Source organism: Empidonax traillii, unplaced genomic scaffold, assembly GCF_003031625.1.
Source record: "Empidonax traillii isolate 1590-97213 ecotype Southwest subspecies unplaced genomic scaffold, ASM303162v1 scaffold826:size277384, whole genome shotgun sequence".
In the NCBI taxonomy this organism is placed as follows: Eukaryota; Metazoa; Chordata; class Aves; order Passeriformes; family Tyrannidae; genus Empidonax; species Empidonax traillii.
Genome location: NW_020956019.1, coordinates 69,376 through 92,854, shown reverse-complemented (window position 1 = coordinate 92,854; position 23,479 = coordinate 69,376). Strand labels below are relative to the sequence as shown.

The window sequence follows — 23,479 nt, the reverse complement described above, 5'->3', positions numbered from 1 at the left end:
AATTTAATCACTCCAGCCAGAATTCTTCATTAATAGTGTGACATCCCTAATTCCTAAACATGAGCATTCTTGGCAGATTATGTGGTATATGTGAGAAGACTGATGTTTGCCTGAAGAACAGTTCCTGTTTAAGAACTCTACACAACAGAGGTCAAGTTGCTTTGATTTATTTCTATTCCCCAAGTCCACATTACAAATAGCACATTTTAGACTTCAAAAAATGAAAGCAAAACAGCCAAATTCCACTTCATCAATCAAGTGTCTATAGAAGGTATGGATCAAACAAAGTAGCAAAGACCAAACTGTATATATTTTCGATCTCACCAAAGTGTTTGGGGCTTGTTTACTTAATGGTTTATGGAAATAATCTGAACAGAAATAAACGTGAGTAGCCTAATGGGCAACATACAAACACTCATCAGTTATATTTCACTGAATGACCAGCCAATTACAAAGACAGGCATTTGCAAAAATAGGTGGGGTTTTTTTAAGTGGCCAGTTTTTTGAACCAAGACGTGTCACAGAGCACAGGTTTTCAAGAATCTCCCTCCAGAATTTCAGACCAGTGAAATGTGTTGTTTCAGGAGGAAAAAAAAAAAAAAGATAACTATGTTACTACACTTTATTTTATCACTCAATTTTTGTACTTGGGCAAGTTGGCATTATCATTCAAAATAAAGTTGTACAGAACTTAATTAAAAACAAAGTTATCTAAAAAAAGAAAAAAATTCAAGAAATCAATTTAGGCCAATTCCTGACTTCAGTGGGATATCTGCCTGAGTAAGGAACACAGGATATGGCCTTCTACTTGAAGGAATCTCATTTTCTCCAGCACAAAGTTAACCAAGGAATCCCATTTCAGTTATTCTAGAGTTGCTCCTAACATTCCAATTAAAATTAGTCAGTATGAAGCTTACCGAATGCATGATCCTCTTAAATAAACTCTCTAATGAACCACACAAATTCACACTAACAGTGAAGGCACACTAACAGTGTATATCTTTTCTACAAAAAAAATACACCATAAAAAATAGCAATCATATCCAGATTTGTACTTGATTGTGAAATACTCCGATTGTACCATACAGTATGTTTATCCGGGAAAAAAAAAAAATCCTGGTATGTTGGGGTTTCTTAATTCCTGACACTTGAAATGTTTCAGAAAACTGCAGAATCACTATACATATTGCACTTCTCTGGTAAGCTGGGCTACTCTCATCATGGCAAAAGCATCCAAGTAGGTCTACTGAGGAAAACAGCTTTTTTAAATCCAAAAAAGGAAACTGACTTTCTTTCCTGCAGCTTTCATTAAAACTGTCACAATATTTTTTACAGGCTCTTCTAGGAATTTGTTTCTGAAGGATTGTGTGTTACTTGTTATGGAATCTGTATTTATTTTTTTTTAAATCAACAAAACTCAAGGTAATGAATAGATTTAACATACAGTGCACTATCTTCCTTCAGTCACAAACAAAATGAAGACAACACAAGTCATTAATACAGTTACACTTAGGCTTCGGGTTACTGTCACTTTAAAAATAGTTCACTTCAATGCAAATAAAACCAATAACGAACTATTTGTTTTGAGTGAAAAGTGTTAATCTTTTGCAGCTTGGTTTAACGTTTGATTCCTTACACTGAAAAATCTTAGCACATTTGCTCCAGCGTCAGAGAAAATGTTGTAATTTTAGAGAAAAGCTTTCAAAATGCTTGACACAAACAAGCTATTTATTCTTCGAGTTCTTTGTCCAAGATGTTACTAAAACCTTCTGTCCATTTCATGAACACAGGAGAAGATCCCAGGATGTCTTGAGTCAAAGTGGTCCATAAAGAAATTCTTTGGAATGCCTTAAGATTGGCTATAACTAGAGTTCTGGCTACCATTTGGACCCTGTTCTCCTTCACTGTTTGAAGAAAACAAAAACATGTGTCTTCAATAAGAAGCATTATATTACATTTTTATCTTTTTCTTGATTAAAAAAATACAGTATTCTGAAAATAATAAAAGCCTTTTGATAGAAAATACTTCAACATATACTCAGGTCAAGATATTCTGCTCAGTTTCATAAAAAATGCAAAGTTTATTTTCAGCATGCATAAATAACTTCATCCTATTTATTGAATAATAATTTCAATATATGTCCACGCAGCTGCCTGCTGAATCTACTTCTGAAATCAACATTGCGAAGTTCACATTACATAAGCATGTGCACGGGAATTTACATGTGCAGATTCCCAACAGTGATATTTAATCACAGTAATTAAATATGACATCAAGCAGGCCCAGTTCCATTGAATCTGGCCCAGCCATGGAGCCTCACACTGGGGTTCCTTACATTTGCAGAGCTGTATCGATCACATTCTAATCACATTAACACTCCCCATAAGGGATGTTCTGCTTCTCACTAGCTCCTGAACAATCATACTGGTTTTGTAACAGAAACCTCTGCACTGTAAAAACATGCTATACCTTGAATTAAACGTTCACGCATTCTTAAGACAGTAGCCTAGTTTTTCTATACGAAAGGTGTATTAAAGAAGTACAGTACCTGTTTGGAGGTGGTTTTGGTTTAGGCATTTTACTAAGAATAGTAGCCATCTCTTTCCTCTCATCAAAGTTCTTCCACTGCTCATACAGCTTCAGAATGACCCTGATTATTTCTAAAATCTGAATTAGAAAGAAAGGAGATCCTGAGCTCAGGGCACAACAGTGATTTTATCTTTTTCATTATCAGTTTAAGTGAGTAATTAATTAAACATGCCCAAGACTGAAACTGAACAGCACAATTTTCATATGATAAATGGCAGTCTCACACTTAATCTGGTGGCAATCAAGCATTTCTTTAATTAGTTTTTTGATTTTATTGTGAATGGAAGCCTAAATGGAATACTTTCCCTTTCAACTGTATATACCACTTCTCTTCCCCTGCAAACTAAATAGCTTTTTATTTATAGATTTATTTGCAACTACTGCCACAGCTTATAACTATGCTACTGGTAAAATAAGGAAACCTGGCAGCATGACTGCAGCTATATGACTATGCATTATTAATACAGTAACTGATGATTATCAATGTTCTACATGATAAAAGGCGCAATGTTGGAAAATAAATGTCCAAACCCATAAAATACCAATCTGAATTCCTTCCCAAGAAACAATTCCAAGGAGTTTTTAAATATTCTTACACACATATAATAAGAATTATTGACACTTCATATTCCACTTCATAAGCAAGCATAAGCATTCTCTACCAGTTTGGACATTTTCTATCTATTGCACCTCAACTACCTTATTTCCTATTAAATTTCTAGTGCAATATTCTATACAAATGGATAATGTTTGGTCCATAATTTGCTTCATCATTCTCTAAATTAGTAAAGTAGACTTCTGCTTTTTAATGCATGAGCTTTGATTAAGTGCTAGAGCAATATATACGTCCCTGAAACAAAAGTCATAGTTGGCTAAGAGATTCCTGGTGTTCATGTGAAAAAAATCAAGCTTAGATTGTATCACTGACATGAGAACCAAGATGTGTAAACATTCAAACGTGTTCAGTACCAAGCTTATGGTAACCTTTTCTGTCAAATATAGGTTGGTTCTCCTCTGCTACCAATTTATTATCACCCTGCTTTTACATGCATGACAGCATAATTCACAGAGCTCTTGAGGCAGCACAGCATCCACACTGTGTTTAAATTTGAAGACAAATCCTGGAATACAAATACAATGCCGGATAACATCAGTGGGATAAAGAGCAATACCAAAGGCAAAGAGGGCAATGATACATCTCATGCACAACAGGCTATTTAATTCCAGACACTGTTTCAAAAACAGACAGACTGGATAAAATATGTGCTAAGTGAAGCAGCATGATAAGGAATATAAGTACTAGTTTGGCTTGCTTGCTGGAAACAAAGGTTAGCTGAAAGGTGAATCAGAAAATCACGTGCGCTTGAATTTAAGAGTCAAACTCATGCTGGCAATCTTGTATGATGGAAAGATGCTGGGAATTCTTTTTCTGGCAAAAAATGTAAAAGGGATTGGTTTTATACTTCTGTCTGAAAAATGACAACACCAGCAATGCTTTTCTGTTATCAAATGGTTTTGTCTTGACTTTCAGAGCAGGGTGATAACCAAATAACCTTACATTGTTTCCCTCCCCAAGAGATCTGCCTGATTTAACAGCATCTAACACAATCACTGAATGAAGTTCAAATCAGTATCGCAGATGTGTAAGACAACCACATTTACCATTTCTGGTCAGTCCATTACAAGTGGTGGGAATAAAAAGCAGAATACCTTTTCCATATCAACAGACAGCTCAGCAAACCACTGCCTGGCATCCTTCTGCTGGACAACACAGGCCACGTGTAGGCAAGCTGCAAAGAACAGGTTACACAGATGTTGAACAAAGATCCAGTCCTGATACAGTTAGAAACATTCTATTTTTATAAACATATAAACTATACAGTTCAACAGAGAAAACTTGGGATTAATTACCTGATTTTTTTTAAGACCTTTTAAGTGTCAAGGCTGCACTGTCAGTGCTGTATGACACACAACCTGAAGCACATTATGAGTGTACTCTGAGGAATGCTTGTGATGGGACAGTGCGCAGAATATATCCATTTACACATGACAAGAGACAGCACTTGTGTTACTTACCTAGAGCTATCATGAAAGGAGGGTACAGCAGACAAAGATCAGTTCTGTATGTGTCATTCACTATCCTCCTGTGCAAAAAAGAACTTATAAGGATCCTCCTATTCACCTTTATTATTCACCTTATGACTTCAAAAACTGCTGGCAGTTTACAAATATTTTGTCAGATTCCCAGATAGTAGAAACAGTGAGGCTGCAGGGCTTAAACATCAAGGGAAGAGATCTTTTCCCTTATAAAAATTCTCTTAAAGCCTTTATTCTTCTTCCTTCCAGTCACCACAGAAGTTTATTTGGAAAACCTGTTTTAGTACCATAAGTGTCTTGCTGCTGAGGATGTTGATGTATACCATAAAATAATTATCTGTTTCACAAAAAAAGTAAGGTCAAGCATAAAAGTAGTACTTTTACTGTCTTTCTGTATTTGAAAAAGTTCAAAAATAAGAGTTCTGCTAACCCAGCTAAAAACCCCTATATATTGTTTCTACCTCCTATGACAAAACAGAAAGACGATGTTAATAGAAAGAGATTTTCTCTACTCACAGTCACCATTCAGTAGTGTAAAAACTGTGCTATTAGAGCTAGTCTAAAAAAATAAAAATTAGACTGCAAAGTAAAATTAAAATACAGGGTTAAAGACAAAATAATCTAAATCAGAAACATACACCTGCACAGGGCACCCTTTGTATTCAAATACGGTTAAGCCTCTTGGGTTAAGCAAAAGCTTAACCACCTTTGTAGCATAACTGTTAAACAGTTGCATTCTTGATGGAAAGGAGGAACTACTGCCATTGTCTTCATTACCATGCAAGAGGTAGCAGCATGTCTTCTTGGCCCATATCTTGCACATATTGGAGCAAAGGTCTATAAGGATGATATACTATCAAACAGCAGTCCTAGGAAAAATGTCAGTGGGATAAAAGTTAGATTACAGTGCAGAGCATGTTGTCAGTTCATATTCAAACATTTGGTTTACAAGTCAATTGCTGATTATTTTTTTAAGTAGCTTTCTGACACCTAGCCCTGCTCTAATGAGGGCAGTGCTCTCTCTAGAATACCATTACATAGCATCGTTGCCAGTCTGTCAATGTCCTTCCCCTAAGAGACAGAAAGTCACATCTGCAGCATACTGAAACCTCATTTGCTTACAAACCCGTAATTCCCACTTGGAAATACAGAACACTGCCAGAAAACAGTCTGTTACTAAATACCACACATGGAAAGCATGCCAAAATAATTGACACTGGTTTGGAAAGAAAAAAAAGAAAAATTCCACTGCTCTCAAATCCGCTCATGTCAGGTCCAGGTAAACAAGAAGGAATAACTCTATAGCTAAAAGCAGCCAAATGTATGGATACTACAGGGAAAAGCCACATTAAGTTACATGTGCTGAACACTTAAGTGAAACACTGTTATTGCACACACTATGTATTGCACAGCATCCTGGAAAAATAAGTGAATTCCCAAAACAATTTCTTGTAAATGCTTGTGATGAAACTCTTGCATACAAAACTCAAGAGAGTTACTGCCACGTATACCAGAGGTATCAAGGACATCTAAATCTAAACAGGAATCTAAAGACTGTAGTAAAACAACTGTAGGCACAACCAAAAGCTTTGACCTGACCTCTGTGTTCTGGTCCCAACACATATTCTTTCTCATTTGCTGTCTAACTCACGAGGCTCCTCCCTGGTTTCTTTTCTCTGCACTTGAGATACTCGAGAACTATTAACCCATCCAAGTCCAACACATAGAGAGAAATTAGCCCCTAAGAAGCCTGGGTTGAATCCTTTCAGCTGCCTGAACAAACTGAGCAATGGGATAGCAACTCTTATGAAAAGCAGGTACAATTCCTTTCTTTGAAAGCATCTGAAGAAAATGTCACACTGTGTTCCTTTCATCCAACAGCGTAATAGTTACAGCACCATCTCGGAAAATGGGAGGGCTGAATTCAGCTGCTTCTTTACAGGATTCAAACCTACCTCACTTCCTAAAAGATTACTCTAATTATCAGGATGGTACAAAATAGCCTGAGTGGGATAGTACCCACAACATCTGCTGGAACATACATATGTAGCTCCAGATTCTTCCAGGCAAGAAGAAGAGGGCATAGAAAGGATACAAGTCTTTGTGATCATGATTGGCCATTTATCTAGGCCATTTATAAGGACACTGACATCCCAGTCTATGCACTGGGACTTTGATACAGTTACCTTTTTTAAAAACCCAGAAGCAGTTCCACCAAAAAACCCAACCTACCATTAATTCTAAGAGATAGAATTCACATTCTAGTATCTGCAAAGAAGTAAAATCACAGTTAATCAGCAGCATGTTTCAGACAACAGAAAGAATTAACAGTTTAACATCACAAATTCATAGGAATTCTCAACACCCATTTCCAACAGTCCTAACTGCATGTCATCTGAAACTACAAAACCAAACAAATGCCAATTACCTTGTCACCATTATAACTTAACTCCAGTCATAGTAATAACGAATTTAAATATTTTGGATCAAGTTTACTATGAAAGACTACTTCATTGACACTACTTGTCTGATTTGTTACAACACCTAGTCGAAAATTGTTTCCAGTGCATAAACGCTTAACAGAAATAAAGTTCTTTTGTAGAACTAGAGCTTCTTCATCAGGCCACTAACATGTCAAATAGTCTTTCAAAGTATTTTCAGGTCTAATTTCATATGAAATATTCTGTCCAATTGTAGCAATTAAATCAGCTCTCACTCTCAACAGAGAAAGTAACATATTAGTGACGTCAAGGAAGACTGGACTGCTTTGGCTATAGAAAGAAGTACTCCAAAATATATTTCCATTTGCCTTTATATGTAAAATAGCAGTTTTATTGTAAGCTCTTAGATATTCTATATTCTGATGTATCATTTGGCTTTCTAGATTGGGTGAAAAGCAAACCAAGAAAAAAGGAGTATTTGTTACAGTCAATCTAAAAATAATTAGATGTTTAATTTCCAAAATTCTACAGCACACGTCAAAACTGGTTTTAAGAAAAACTACAGAACTTCCCAGCACTGTGACAGAGAATGCCTTGAAAATCACTGGCAAATCTAAATTTTAAATAATAAATAAAAATTCTTTTTCAAAATCCATTAAATTCTACAGGCAAAAATAAAACTGCTTTCTGTAAGCCAACCGCTCCTGCGTGCAAGCTTGGAAGCATCCCAGATGCAAGGGCCATTTACCTTCCTTGGAGCAATGTATTTGTAAATAAGAACATTCAAAAACCACTAAATCTCTTTTATCATTCAGCTATAGAACAACTGTTTCAGTCACCCAGTCACATCACTTGTCTTTCCTGTCAACAATTAAAGGAAAAGAGGTTATTTAATGTTTATTATTTTTAAAAGTAACTTTCCCAATATTCTATCAAAAACTAATTATGAACACCCCTGACATATAAGCAGGAAAATATTTCTTTCTTAGAATTTAAAAGACAGGATTTCCTGCTAACAATTATTTGCCTTAATTTATTTGTAGTATTTCAAACATCATACTTACATGGTTCATCCTATAAGGAAACTCCTTTGGAAAGGCATATGAAAACCTAGTTTTCACTACAGTAAGGAGAAATAAGTATGTTAAAAATGATTTAATTATTACTTTTACTTCTTACCCTTTCTATCAATTCATCTCTATACAGCCCTTCAAATCTGTTTGGCAGCATAACTGCTTGCAGTACAAAACATTTGTATTTCAAAGAGTAAAGGTAGGTTACAAGATTTAAGATCTTGAAAAGGAAAGAGAAAGCCTGAAGCCCAGATTTGCACAGGTACTCAGCTGATGAAGAAAAGACAGCATCAGTTGCCTGGACTAAAGACTTCACCATTTAGACCTACGGTGGGCTTTACTAGAAAATTTGCTATAGGACACTAAGACTAGGCTCCTGGTTGGAAATCTTAATTATTTCAAGAAAGAGAAGAATTAATAAAAAGGTTTCTCAGGAAGTAGGCAAACTGAAGATGTAGATGGTAAAAGAATATACCACTTTGAGGGAAAAGATGGCAAAACAAAGCATTTTTCCCACAAAGCAAACTGGACACAGAATCACATGGAGCTGTCCTTTTAGTGAGATGTGGGAACAGAGCAAAAAGCTTTTGAAGACATTGCTGGAAACCAGTCTGAGATTATGTTCCTTACAATGGAAGCATGTTTCAGTAATTTCTACTGAAATGTTTCTACATGGCATAGCATGTAGAAACATAGCATGTTTCTACAAAGGAATAAATGCTTGCAGAAAACCTGTTGCATTTTTTCCCCACTTCCATGAAATGCATAGTACTAATCAGGGCTGACAAGACTTCTGCATCTGAATGAAGAGGTGTGGGAGAAATCTCCTACAGGATCCTGAGACTTGGGGTTTTGAGAAAAAGCACAGCTTAGAACTAGATGTCCAAGTAAAATCAGCTACTGCATATTTACCAAAACCCATCTAACCTTCTCACTGATGCATCAAAACTTCCACAGAGACACTGCTGATGTAAAAATAGCAACTCTCATTGCTAAATCCAGTGCTGGTCTTGGTCATGCTGGCACTGAAGAAGTGTTTCAGCTCCTGGTGGCAGAACTGTCATACAGCCAGCCCCATGGACTGATACACTCACTGCATGTGGAAGCTACAGATGCAGCCAGTCACCTGTCCCCTCAATGGCTGAGAGGGATTTCAAAATCACTGACCTACATTCTGAAGAGCATAGCCAGGAACTGCCTATTGAGAGCAGCTGGACCTTCTGGGTCAGATAATAGCATTCAGCTAAGGAAGACAACACTATAAGACCTTGACAGATGAGATGCAAGTGGGAAAGATAGAGAATTAAGTAACTACAGTGTAATTTTATTGAATTTATTTGTGAACAATATATAGGTTATAAAATGTATTTTTAGAAATAAAAATCATGTGCAAAGACTAATTTTATGATGGGGGGAAAGGATTTAAAAAAATGTGAAGGTATACAGCCTAACAAAAATTTTGAAAACAGGTACTTCCATAGAGCCATACCTTTTATAAAACAGACAAATAAAGCCCTAAGTTTCCAATTCTATCTTTGAGTAGTTCAGAATTTAATTTACTTCTCGATGTTGTTTATAAATTTCAATAGTTTTATTTTATTACTTTATTTTAATTATGCCTGGCGTAAGTTCCAACCAAAATCAACCAAAAACTAATACAGAAAGGACCCTTCTGTCTCTATATTTAGAAACATAAGCTATTTAGTCTAAATGGCTTTAACTGCTTCTTACAGTCTTCCATGATTTGATAAAAAGCTACGTTTTAAAAACAAGCAAAGAAGGCATCTGATCTCCCTACAGAGATGCCAAACTACAGTATAATGAAATACTGATACTTACATACAGAAGTAGCAGCAGAAATCAACCTTGTATTTGAAACAACACCAAATTCCTGAAGAAAAAGAATGGTAAATGAGGTGAACCACCTGAAACACCATACACTCACACTGTTATCAAATTAAAATAATGGCTTCTTACTAAACTGGGCTTCTTTATGCAGTACTGCAGTATTTGGTTTTCTCCCCCACCCCATTTTTTTCTTTAAGGTGACTCTTACGTAAAGAGTTATTTCACTGATTAGTTATTTTGTTTTTGTGAGGAACAGTAAAGACTTACGAAAGGTATTACAGCCACAAAACTCAGTTGGCTAACACTGTATATAAAATAGACAAGAAGGCTTCGAGAGGGTATGGGGTTTTTTCCTTATCTCATTTGGAGAGAAAACTGTCTTTAGAAACCTGACATTAACTACCTTTTTTAATTAAGCTTCCATGAAGACTTAGCTCCTCTGCAGGGACAGTCAGCCAACAGAAAATTTTCTGTATACATTGTTCGTGAGTCATTACTGCTATAGGTACCCCCTAAAGCTGCAGAAGCTTTAAAATAAGGAAGGCTACACAGACTTCTAATATTTGTTCTAAAATATAAGGCACATCTATGAGTATAAACTCTGTCTGTACTTCTTTAAGGCTTATTTAACAAGCTGATAAAAAAAAACCTCTCCCCAACTCCCTCGTTTCCTCCATCTCTTCCAAACACTGAAAAGTGTCACAGTATTTGTACAGACAACAGTATCACATGTAAACACTGGTTTAGTAGGACTGCTGCTACCATCCACTAGGTATTTGAGTTCCTCCTGTAAAATTCCTTAGTGCTGACATATTGCAAATTGGCCAATGTGGGTTTTTTTCCATTACACAGACACTTCTCAGACAGCTGTAAAACTTTCTGCACTACAGAGGACTAAAAGCAGTGCCCAGCTCATGCTGACTCTTGGCCACATTCAAAGTGGGCTTTAATGGCGGGCTTTAATGGTGGAAGCATGGAGCCTTCTCACCACTATCCCTAATGGGCCACGATAATTTCTTAAGGACAGCACATGAGCTACAACATACTTTTAATTCAAGCAATGAAAGTGTGGTAAACTCTGAGGATTCCTCACTATATGAAACAGAACAGGATAATTAGGAAAAAATTCCAATTATGTTTTAAAGTTTGAGTAAACATAAATAAGGAAAAACACACTAGAAAGGAGACACTGCACAATTTAAGATATAGTGTATGTAAATAATAAACACTGTATCACAGTGAAACAGCCATTTAAAATACTCTTTTCAATTTTAAGAGGCACTTAGGGTTAGTAATATAGACAAAATAGCGAAAGATAACGTGTTTGAAGGCCTTCTCCGTCTCCTTTTTTTAAATGCTACAGAAATCTACACAAAAAAGAGAAGGTTTCAACCCCCAAAGCATGAAGAATGACAAAAAATTTAAAAGTCCTAAACGTTTTCTCTCTCTCATACATCACATAATTTTACATTAAAAAATTGTAATACTTCATACCTCTACTTTGGATGCCAAAAACACACACGTAGGAGCCATTAATACTGGATCTATACTTTTTAGGGAATATCTGAAATGTTACAACAAAATTATAATATGTTGTTTCATACACGTAGAACGATTAATCTATTAAGAGCACCACACTTCCTTTTGAAAAAGCAAAGCTTAAGTTAACTTTATTAAAGCATAAAAGCTTTATACCATCCAGAAAACAAAAGTGGCACTGTTTTTAATACAGAACTGCATTTTTAAAGGGCTACCAAAATGTGCCTAGCAAATGTTTTATTCTTGTACCATCATAGTAAACAGTCCTACCTGGCATAGAATCTCTTGAAGTAGACTGTAGCAGTGGCAATAACTTGTTGTCTTAATTTAAGATGTTCACCTAAAGCCTGGATAACTTAAAAAAAAATGAACAAAAGCTTGAGTTGAGTTTTTTAAACAATTTGACACCAAATAGCAAAGGGTCTCAAAACACGACTAGTGCTGGGGATTCTAAGGAGCAGCAGCACAGTCTTCTCCCTCAGTTCAGAAATGCTGCTCTGGTGAGAACACGTTGCTGTAAACCTACAGACTCGCAAATGAAGAGGAACCGCGGCCTCCTGAAGCTTGGGGACACCTTCAAAAAGGGAAAGGTAACTTGACTTCATTGTGTACAAAGTGAGTATGACCTTTAAGAAGATGATAACACAAATCTCAGAAGGGTAAAGCTTGGGTATTCCACTTAAGAGCAAAACAAATTCAAACACAAAATATAAATCTATGGCTCTTCAGTGCCATGCAAAATGGATGGGTTTTTTTTCAAACAAGTAAAGCTGCCAACAAAAACATGGTCATTAAATTTGGCAGAGGCAGCAGGTGTTAAAAAAATGACATATTTAGTCTAGGGAGAGGGGGTGGGAGACCAGAGGATGCAGTCAGCTGCTCCATCACGGTGGTCCTCTGCCAGTTGGCCAAGAAACAACCCTGGTGTCATCTGTGCAGGTAGCTCTTGTTTGGCCTCCCAGGCAAAGGAAAGGTGCCAAGCAAATTAGATGCATCAAGCTGGGATTAAGAGCAGGGGTTGGATATAAAGAATGGCACAGTGAAACATAAGGTTGTTACTTGTTATTTTCCCCATTCTTCTTCATGGCCATTATTCTGAGCAAGGCTTGGCTGTGTGAAGGCTCCCTCTTCTTTTTTTCCTCCCTCACGAGAAACGTCAGAAACAGTATTTTAAAATACACTTAAGTATATATTTAAAATATGTACAGCAAGACCAAGACAGTGACCACTGGCAAGAAAAGCAAAAAATTCTGTTATCAGTCATCACTAAATTCTTAATCTCTACTTAAGCACCCGAGTCCAGACTGTTTTCCCAAACTCTTACCACATGTGCCCGGGGAATAGTCAGGGTACACCTGACTAATTTGTCATCCACTGTGGTCACCCAAAGAAACGTCAAGTCCCTGCCTATGTCAAAACTTCTAAAGAGAAGAATGCCAAACTGGGACTAGCCTGCCAGTGACAGCAGGACAAGCAATACTGCCCGAAAGGATGTTAAGCCCAGTATGCAATGTCTGTACAAATACTAAAATATTTATCAGCAGGTTTGAAAGAATTTTTCCCTTTGATCTGACCATGGGGCTAAAAAGCTGTCCTACTACTAGGGCATCAGAAAAATTCAAATATTAAGCTAAACAGAATTCTCCAAATATGTTTCCTACTCCCATGGGATTTTCAGGAACGGTTAGGCCATCTGCTGTCAGAGAAAAATCAAGTGTGGTTTAGGAAAAAAAATGGACAAGAGCCTAGAGAGACTTAATGAAATGGAAGCTTCTATATGCTGGGAAAAAGTCCAATACTTGTAATTATTTTTTTTATATTTGAAAAGAAACTACAGGATTATTTATTCCTGTATATTTAAAATAAGTGGCTTCAGTGCTTGTTTTTTTTTAATAAAGACTGTTTTAAATCTGAGTATTCTGAGTACCCTCTAACACAAACATTACAGCTTCTGCCCAAAATCAGAAAGGGAAAACTACTAATGCACTTTTCAAACAAAAACTGTTAAGACTTGGCGATCCAAACAGAGAAATCAATAGTTTCACTTTTCAAACTACTTTAGAAAACAATCTTTTTCATTCTCTACAGTATTCTGAATAGTTTTGCACGGCCATACAATCAGCTCATGATCTACTGCACTTCTTTTCCAATGACGAAGCAGCAGGAAATTGCCCCTCGCCAAGCAATTTTTTGATTGCTTTAGGGAACAATCTTCTCCTGGGCTGACACACACACGTGACATGCTGTGGTCAAGACTCATATCCCTACGCAGGTAGTGCAGATGGGAGACAAAGGAGGACCCAAAGCAGGATCCCTGTTCAGAGGCAGGTGATGATAAAACACACATCAAGGGCTTGGACAGGGCAAGCTCTGCCTGAGCTCCCACCAGTACAGAGCACCCCTGACTGTCCTCCCCATGAAGGTGTCTCTCTCCGCTTGAGAAGGGGTAAAGCCCAGCACCACCATCTCCTCCAGACCAGGCTGTGTCCGTACATGGGGAGTTACTGGCAGAGCTGTTCTCCAGCTGCCACGGGTCACTCACTGCACCTTCAGGGGAGTCAGGGAGTGCCAAGGAACAGGAACCTTGAGAACCACAAACACACTAACAAGCTAAATTGTTTATTTTGTAAGTCTTTGCTTACTTGAGAAAAACACCGAAGTGAAATATTTAAAAGGCATATTTCATAATTCAAATTAATACTAGTGAAAATTAGCGTAGAAATACAGTTTTCAAAATATCTGTACCACTCTTTATGTCTCTTTTTGCATTATGAAGCTATGACACTTCGTTTTAACCTCAAGAAATTTCAGGAATGGATCAAACAGGTAATTTATTGCTAACTTGATGTCCTGGTGCCACATAAGCAATAATACAGATATATCCACAGTGACACTGTTGGCAGCATATGCAATTGTTACAAAAATAACTAAGCTGAGAGAGAAGCTGGGATAAGTAACTTTCACAGATATCATTCCAGCACTGACATAAGATCTTCAAGTGGCCTTGGGAAAGTCACTTCACTTCTCTGTCTCAGGTCTGGCCTGAAAAAATAAGCATTCTGTACTTTAAAGGACTGCTGCAAAAAACAGTAATGCCGCAAACAAATTAATAGGTAGCCATATCCTTTGTGCAGAACTACTTACATGTTGAACAATTGCACAGAAAATAGTGAGTTTAAGTGCCTTTGTAATCTGATATGTGGCCATTCCTATGGATGGTTAAAGGCTTTGAAGGGTGAAGTAAGACTTTGATAACTTCACAGCAGTCCCAGATTCTTTAGGAGAACAGGCTGCCTGCCAACAGCTCTCAGAAACTTGTGGACAATTTGTGAGCCACCTGGTGCTGAGGAACCAGTCAGAAGGCAAAACACAGGATGTGTTGCAAGTTTCAGAGAAAGCAACTGAACTCAAATAACAAGTCTCCAAGCTCTGCTGTTTAACAGGACTGCACAGATCACCTAAAATACTTACCACAGCCTAAGAACCCACCAAAAGCCTCAGTACTAATGCACGATATGGAGTCTTTAGTATGCTAGCTTAGCAGTTTCTGTTCACTTCTCCTCCTTTTATGTTTTTGGTAAGAACCTCTTGAAAATAAGAAAATTTACTGTTTTATCCTATGACAGTTTAAAATGTTATATATGCAGATAATTTGCCTGTAAGTTCTCCAAGAACTGTGTTAGTATAACTAAAAAATGATGATGTTATTTATTGCAGTTCTTTGTTAAAATAGGCTGTGAAAGTATATGTAATATGACAATGAAAACACTACATTCTCTAAGCAATTCAAGCTTGCATTTAGACATGGCAGACACTGCAGATTTTATGGCAGAAATAAAAAAAAAGGTTTTACCATTAGTAAAAAATATCTGTAGCTTCCAATATTCTTCTTCAGTCAGAAATTTCAAGTCTTTCTGGCGTTCCTTCAATAGATCTTGTTTATCCAAAATCCATTGTAAACTAAAGGAATGGAAAATAATTTCAGCAACTCTTTATCAGCACTATATTGAGTGTCTCCTGTACAAACAGACTATGAATTAAGGCTTGGAGCTAAAGGGCTTGTGGCCTTTAACCAAGCCACACACAGTCTTCTCAAGCAGAGTTTTCAAACTCGGGGAAAAACAACAACAACAACAACAAAACTACAAAATAAAAAAAAAAAAAACATAAACTACCAGAGGCTAAGATCAGCCTCTACCTGTAGCAATCTGAGCTGGCTGTGCAGCTCTTACACCCCGTCAGTCGCTAACAAGGTTTGGATTGCAGTCAGTACATCACAAACCTCGACGCGCTCAGCATGAAGAGTTTTAGGGCAGAATCACTGAATCAATTAGGCTGGAAAATACCACCGAGATCATCGAGTCTCACCTATGACCCAACACCACCTTGCCAACCAGACCAGGGCACGAAGTGCCACGTCCAGTCCTTCCTAAAGCACCTCCAGGGACGGTGACTCCACCACTTCCCTGGGTAGTCCATTCCAGTATCTCATCGCCCCTTCTATGAAGAACTTCTTTCTAATGTCCATCCCAAGCTGACCCTGGCTGCTCCGCCGCCGGGGGACAATCGTGCCAGGGCCCCAAGTGCCCGCATCCGCCGCCGGAGCCTGCGGCGGCGCGGGCGGGGACACCGGGACGCGACCCCTCTCCCGGAGCGCCCGAACGCTTCCCAAACGGCGGCGGAGCGGGGCCGGCTCGGGCCGCCCCGCACCCCAGCGCGGCTCTCGGAAGGGCCCCGCGGCTCGCAGGCCCCGCCGCCCGCCCGGCGCTGCCCGGCGCTGCCCGGGCCTCCCCTCAGCGCCGCGCCCGCCCGCCCGGCCCCGCAATGAATGGACGGAGCGCGGGCACGGCCCGCAGCACCCGCGCCCCGCGGCCGCGGAACCCACTAGTGCGAGCTCTGCCAGAAGTTGCCGGCCATGGGAAGGAGCGGAGCGGAGCGGGGAGGAGCGCGGTGGAGGCGCCCGGGCCGCGATGCCCCGGCCCCGCCACCACAGCGCCGCCACCCCCGCGCCGACAGCAGGAAGGAGGAGCCGCCGCCGCCGCCGTCCGGCAACACGCGGCACTGCCGAGCGTTCCCCCGTGCGCGGGTTCCGGGCCCGCAGCCCCGCGGGCTGGCACAGGGACACAGGGACACGGGCCGGGCTGGGCTGGGAGCTGGGAGGGACCTTCCACAACCGTCCAGTCTGACCCCCCATGCCACGGGCAGGGACATCTTCCTGTAGACCGGGTCGGTCCGTTCACCATCCAGCACGGCCTTGAACGCTGCCAGGGATGGGGGCATCCACAGCTCCCCTGGGCAGCCTGTGCCAGTGCCTCACCACTCTCACAGGAAAGAATTTCTTACCTATGTCCAGTCTATACCTGCCTTCTGTCAGTGTGAAAGCACTGAGGTCTAAATTCAGAACCAGGATTCTCCCAATTGTAAGGTCCCAGTAAGACCAAGAGCTTACTTGGCCTGTGCTGTCTCCACCTCACCTAAAGTTCCCCTTAACTTACATGTTTCCAAGGTTTCAGGGCTCAGTTTGCTCCGTGCTGGAATTTTGCTCATCATAAAAGGCCTCTAGAGATATTTTTTTTAATAATCATATAATAACTGTCATTATAAACTTAAAATATTAACAGGAAGAACATGCGCCCAAATCCTTTCCAGCTTTCTTTTCATGCCCTTTCCCGTGGTGGCTTTCAGCTTCTCAGTATGATCTAAGATGTATCAATATCATGTATCAATCATCTGAGATGTATCAGTGCATGTACTGCTGGCAAGGTTGGATCACAACCAGAGCCGTGGGTGCCTATACCTGCATTGCTGTGGGATACAGCAATCCTGGCAGGGTGAGCAGGGAGGGAGCACAGATGCAGTAAAACAGATCTTTTTGTTCCAGTGTGAGTCAGTATTTCACCCAAGAACAATTGTATTAAAGCTGCTGTCTAAATCATTAGGTTTTGCACTTTATTGCCTCAGCTTTCAGAGCAGTTTCCTAATTTGCTAATTAATCCAGAATGTTATAAAGGTAAAACTCTGGGAGTCTTGAAGGCAAGCTCTACCTATGTTCACTGGTGCCAGAAGTTACATTCATCTCTTCCTCTCCCCTGTCCTCTACATAAGCTGTATATAACATTAAGATTGAGCAAGTCAGTCTCAGGTCCATTGCCTGTTTCTACACCCTATTCTGCAAAGTCAACAGTCTGACTTGGTTAATTCTAATGAGGACTCTACTGTGGCAGAACCTAGATTGGGGGATTATACCCTTCCCCACCCAGAGACAAGTATGTGCCTTATCCTGGGATGAGCGTATATACTCATCCCTCTTGCAAGCCTAGTTTTCAGGGATGAATGTAGACAGAAAGGGGAAGGCTGCCTGGATACAAGACATACAAACAGACAGCAACTGGTAGCAAATGTAAAGCTGCAGCCCTCATGGTCTCACCATTCCACCATGAACACAGGCTGGAGTTTAGACTCATCTCTACACCCACAAAAGTCAGCAGAGTTTCTGCCAGCAATCATGGTGGCAGCAAGAAGCACTCCCACCGGGCAGATCCTGGGCAGGATGAAATAACTCCTGGTTTGTCCTGCTAGGAATGTTGTGTACGGTGCTAATGGTTGGCAAGATCTGTGAGCACATTAGGACTAATTTTTGCAAGGTCTGAGAAAACTTATTTATTCTGAAATTTAAGTGTGCCTTGTCCATTCACACTAAAAATACCATGTGAAGAGCAGCCTGCTTGTTTTTAGGGATTCTCCTCCCAATGGGCAAACTCTCTTCGTCTCTGTCCACCACATCAAATATCTCGCCTGAACTGAGAGGCTGTCTGCAGAGCCAGAAGTAAACATCCTGCAAGGCAGCAAACACCACCATCACCAATAAGCAAGGAAATTTCTCCGTTCAGCCCAACTTGACATAAGAAATTCCTACATAATCAATTAGCAAATAATTGGGAAGATAATTAATGTAGTTCTGGGCATCTTTTGGGGTATTCATATACTCATAAATATATGAATATGTTATGCAAAGATGAGCCTGTCCCTGAAGCATACAAGACGCGATTCATTTGGGCTTTGCCTCGAAACTGGCAGGGCCTGGGGACTGAAAGCAGTAAACCAAGAATTTCTGGGTGGCGGGATGTCGGAGGATGTAGCAAGGCTGTGCAGCCTGACCATGGGAGAAAGAATGTAAATAAGATGTGAACGTCCAATCATATGTGAAGGTTCGTGGTAAATATAGATAATAGAGCTAAGAATAGTGTTAGTATGTAAGATTCTAGGAGACAGTGTGTGTGTGCAGCTGTGTGAAGACAATGTAATATTCTGGATGAAGAGAATAAAGCTGAATTTAGGCCATCATCATCTGAGTGCCCAGTTTTATTTACATGGCCGTCCTCATATTTAATACAACAGCGGGAGCAGCGAGAAGCACCCAGTGGTTGGCCTTAGACTGAAAGGCTTTTTAGACCCAGTCCCACAGAACTCTGCAATGATCTGTTGCTGATGGTGCAGCTAACATACTGGAGATGCATTAGGAACTATGGAGAAGGAAGATGCACAGGATAAGATGGAGACAGCAATGTTTCTAAATATCTTTGCTGGCAAAATGGGACACCTTTCTTAACACATCAGAGAGACTCTAGGTTAGAGACTGTGACTAGGAATGTAAGGATGGAGGTAGGGAAGAAATAATTTGCATACCCTTTACTTTTGCCTTCTCAGTGCAAGGAAACGTGATGGGAACCACAGTCTGAGTTTTGCGGGAGGTCTACGGAGGCTCTCTGACCTGACACTTTCTCTAAAAAGCCATCCAGACCAGACCTTGCAGAGTATGGGAGAAAGACTTTACTCCACTGTGTCAATGTCACAAAGAAGGGAATCAGATTGCCAGCACATGCCTTGGATCCCAGCCACCCACAACTGCATCACACAGCTCAGCACAGCACCCAGGAGCCAGCAGAGAGAGAAGCTGCTGTACAACAGAGATGTCTGTTGTTGCCTCACTGAACATACTAGAGCAACCAAAATAGCAGCAAATCTCATGGTGCTGCTTATCACATCCAGTGAGCACTTTTTTTTCCCCCCCCGTCTTTCTCTACCTGAGCCCTTGCCTTTTTTTTCTGCTGTGATTTAGTACCTGCATTTTGTTACTTCATGTTGGTGATTTGGCTTCTGCATGATCAACAGCCATCTGAACATGAGCCAGCAGTGTGCCCAGGTGGCCAAGAAGGCCAATGGCAACCTGGTTTGTTTCATAAATAGTCTGGCCAACAGGACTAGGGCAGTGATTATTGCCCTGTACTCAGCACTGGTGAGGCCACACTTCAAGTCCTGTGCTCAGTTTTGGGACACTGAAGTGCTGGAACTTCTCCAAAGAAGAGCAACAAAGCTGGTGAAGCATCTAGAGAATGAGTCTTATGAGGAGCAGCTGAGAGAGTTGGGACTGTTTAGCCCAGAGAAAAGGAGGCTCAGCAGGACCTTATCTCTCTCTACAACTACCTGAAAGGAGGTTGTAGACATTATCTTCTCCCAAGTAACAAGTGACAGGACAAGAGGGAATTACCTCCAGTTTTACCAGGGGAGGTTTATATTGAATATTAGGAATACTTTATCTACCAAAAGGGTTGTCAAATATCGAAACAGGCTTCTGAGAGAAGTGTTGGCATCATTATCATTGGAGGTATTTAAAAGATGTGCAGATGTGGCACTTGGGGATGTGGTTTAGTGGTGGACTTGGCAGTGCTTGATGATCTTGATGATCTCAAAGGTCTTTCCTAACCTAAATGATTCTATAATCTTATGCTGCAGCATGGCAGGAAATAGTTAGTAGGGACTGGGCAGGAGACTTACCATAACTATGATAAATATCATTGCTCCACTGCACACTGGGCACAGGGAACAACTCTCCTCGCCCTGTATCTGGCACAGCAGGGGCTGTCTGATACTGCTGGAATGGGAGCACTTGGCACTGCAGAGTCTTGCCAGCTCCACTCCCAGACTGTTCTTTTCCCAGCAGGACAGACCTCATGATGCATGACCCCATTTCGCAGCACAGCAGCAGACCACACCAGTACCAGAGCTATGGAGGAGGAAACCTTCCCATGCCCACAGACCCAGAGAGAAGCGAGGACTCCCTGGGGTACTCATTGCCCTGCTCAGCCACTCTTCTGGTACCCTACAAGAGGGGTACATCCTGCCATGCTGGAGATCCTCCCTGCAGCATGGCAACCAGGAGGCTCCCAGTGCTTGGGGGGTCCTTCCCAGCCCTGCAGCATCCCTTGAGCAAAAGAGCAAAGGCTCCTTTTGGCTGGAGCATGCTGGGGATGCCCATTGCCAGGCCAGGAGTTGTGCGGCTGGCATGGAACCACGATGCAGGGGAGTTGATGACCATGTGCGATTTCATGTGTTTCTTGGAGAACGTGGATGCCACTGTCGCTCCATGTCCCTGGAGGCCCAGCTGGGAGGTGCTTTCCTGGACAGGGCCGTGGCAGGGGGCAGACAGGGCAGAGCTTTCTTCCCTTGACATTGCTTTGCAGCCTTTCTTTTCCAGGAGCTGTGTGGGGGATCGCTTTATTTACCATGTCCTCTCTGTGTGTTTCTGTCAAAACAAGAAAACGAAGATTTCATGAAACAGATGTGCAGTGCTGCCGTGTGTGTGCTGATGTCTCCTGCTCAGCCTCGGACCTGGCTGCTGCTCTGAGGGACATCCAGATATAGGATGAAAAAATCGCATCCAAGAACCTGCAGGTAAAATTATACTTTGTCGTATTTGTGAGATGAAATTGTCTGTCAGCTCTTGCTGATCTCTTCCCCCTCCTCCCCCCTAATAAAACCCATCACAAACATACTGAATATACTTAATAGTCCATCACTAGACATAAATATACACAGGATAGTTGGACAGATATTTTTCCCCAAATAAATGTTTTTTTTTTTATTTTCCAATCCACATCTTATAAATAGCATGATAAATAGGATGATACACAGTCAGGTTTTTGTTCATGGGTTCTCCTCCACAATTGGAAATATAATGTTTTCTTTATCCCTTTTCCTTAGTGGCACACAAAAAACAGTCTCTACTAATACTCTCAGGTTTTTCACATTTACATATTCATCTAATAACTGAAAATAGTACGTATCTTTTCACAGATCTGACAATAAGCATTCTTGTTTGCCCTCTGCTGTTTAATATCCCCTCAGGAAATGAATGAGTGGTACAAACCCAGATTTCCTGACTTTAATCAAGCTTCCACAAAACATGCTGAGAATGTGAGACATTTCAGGGAAGGAAGAGGAAAAGAAGTGTAAGTGGAATTGAAAACCCCTTCCAGCTTATGTTATGTCACTTCTAATGGAAGCCTTTGTTATGATTTCGCTAAGTTAGGTAATGTGACAGTTGTCTGATATTTTTCCCAATAATGGCGGTCTTTTAGGCTATATTTTGCAACAGAGGAGGTGGATTGGAGGAGTGGTGACCCTGGGTGTGACCTCATGTTAAACCAGCAAGAAGTATCAACAAATAATTTTTATACATATGAAATAAAAATTCAGCTGTTCAGTAATGCATCTGAACATAAGGATCCTGTTAGTTTTGACAGACAATTTCAGGGGCAAAGGATTTATATTGGTGAATTTTTTATTTGAAGCACCCTTACGTGTACTTCACCTCCCAAGACACACACACAAAACACAGTCTTGCAGAGGCAACTATTTAATATTTTACATAGAAGACATTCAGGATAATTTCATTAGATAAGGGAAAGACTTTAGAATAATGAGGGTTCAGTTTACAACATGAGGATAAATAGCAAGAGACAGAGGTGTTACTAAAACCATCAGCTCTGTTGTAAGAACTCCTTGATGAGGATAGATAGTTCAGCCACCTCCTACTGACCTTTGCTTAAAATAATTTTAAAAATCATCAGCATTCCCACACAGTAGCCTGTTATTTCAATGAGTTTTCCTTTCTGGGTCACAGACACTCCAGCATTTAACCCCACCTCCTCTCAGTAAAACACACAGCAGGAACATATACAGGATGGAATCAGTGTTGTGTTGGTTTGATCTATTTTTCTTCTCTGGTCAGCTTGAAATGCATCCTTCACTCCAATGGCTCAGTCTTTCCACATGGGAGTTAGTGTGTTGGTCTGGATCCTGAGCATTCCACCAGGCCCAGGCTGAGATGGGTGTTCAGATTGTCCTTCAAACCCTGGGAGCCACGCAGATAAACTTGCAGGACAGACACTGGGTGGCCCTACGCTCACGTGGACCCTGTGACTCACCAGGAAAGACCAAGTTCCCACGGTGACTCCACTGGGGACCTCTGATGGGACACAAGTAGGGGATTGAGGGTCTCTGAGTTGGCTTGCACCTCTCACGGAGAGTTTGTCTCTCTCTCACCTCTTTGCAAATGTTCAGTTAAACAAAATTAAGTTACGGGCAATGAAAGGCTACTGAGAAGTCAGGATGCTGACCACGGCTGCTGCCCTACCAGGACAGGAGATCTCTCTACCTGCCCCTGCACTCCTGGGTGCCCTGGGGGATACTTCTACAGCCTAAACAACTTTTCATTGAATCATTAAGGTTAGAAGAAACCTCCAGGATCCTCAAGTCCAGCCTTTGACCAAATAGCCCCGTGTCAACTAAACCATAGCACAAAGTGCCATATCCAGTTGTTTCTTGAACGCTTCCAGGGATGGTGACTCCACCACTTCCCCAGTCATTATGTTCCAATGCTTAACCACCCTTTCAATGAAAATTCTTCCTGATGTCCAACATGAATCTCTCCTGGAGCAGCTTGAGGCCATTTCCTCATGTCCTGTCACTAGTTGCCTGTGAGAAGAGACCAAACCCCAGCTTTCTACAGCTTCCTTTCAGGTCATTGTAGTTGTAGAGAGCAATAAGTT

At 40.6% G+C, this 23,479-nt stretch overlaps 1 protein-coding gene across 3 annotated transcripts; it reads right to left on the bottom strand.

Moving 5' to 3' along the window:
* Positions 1–151: 151 nt before the first annotated feature.
* On the bottom strand, positions 152–16,607 carry CCNC (cyclin C). 3 transcript variants are annotated; one of them, XM_027901951.1, is made up of 12 exons: positions 16,474–16,607; positions 15,442–15,548; positions 11,859–11,943; positions 11,544–11,613; positions 10,041–10,092; positions 8,193–8,248; positions 6,920–6,955; positions 5,465–5,556; positions 4,667–4,734; positions 4,301–4,380; positions 2,550–2,668; positions 152–1,904 (listed from the first exon to the last, which is right to left on the bottom strand). In XM_027901951.1, the coding sequence occupies exons 1-12, from the start codon at positions 16,503–16,505 to the stop codon at positions 1,850–1,852; spliced, it is 852 nt and encodes a 283-aa protein (XP_027757752.1). In that variant the 5' UTR covers positions 16,506–16,607; the 3' UTR covers positions 152–1,849. The 3 variants fall into 3 exon arrangements, with proteins under 3 accessions (XP_027757752.1, XP_027757754.1, XP_027757755.1); XM_027901953.1 differs by lacking the exon at positions 6,920–6,955; XM_027901954.1 differs by lacking the exons at positions 11,859–11,943; positions 16,474–16,607 and having other exon boundaries at positions 15,442–15,547.
* Between the last annotated feature and the right edge of the window lie 6,872 nt (positions 16,608–23,479).

Bases quoted from the DNA above. Each gene is read 5' to 3' on its own strand.
- CCNC (XM_027901951.1), bottom strand. From the start codon at position 16,505: ATGGCCGGCAACTTCTGGCAGAGCTCGCACTA. The intron at 10,093-11,543 runs GTATGAAGTATT...CTTTTTCTTCAG, and splicing joins TTTTGGCATCCAAAGTAGAG to GAATTTGGTGTTGTTTCAAA. The intron at 1,905-2,549 runs GTACTGTACTTC...TTCTTCAAACAG, and splicing joins CCAAAACCACCTCCAAACAG to TGAAGGAGAACAGGGTCCAA.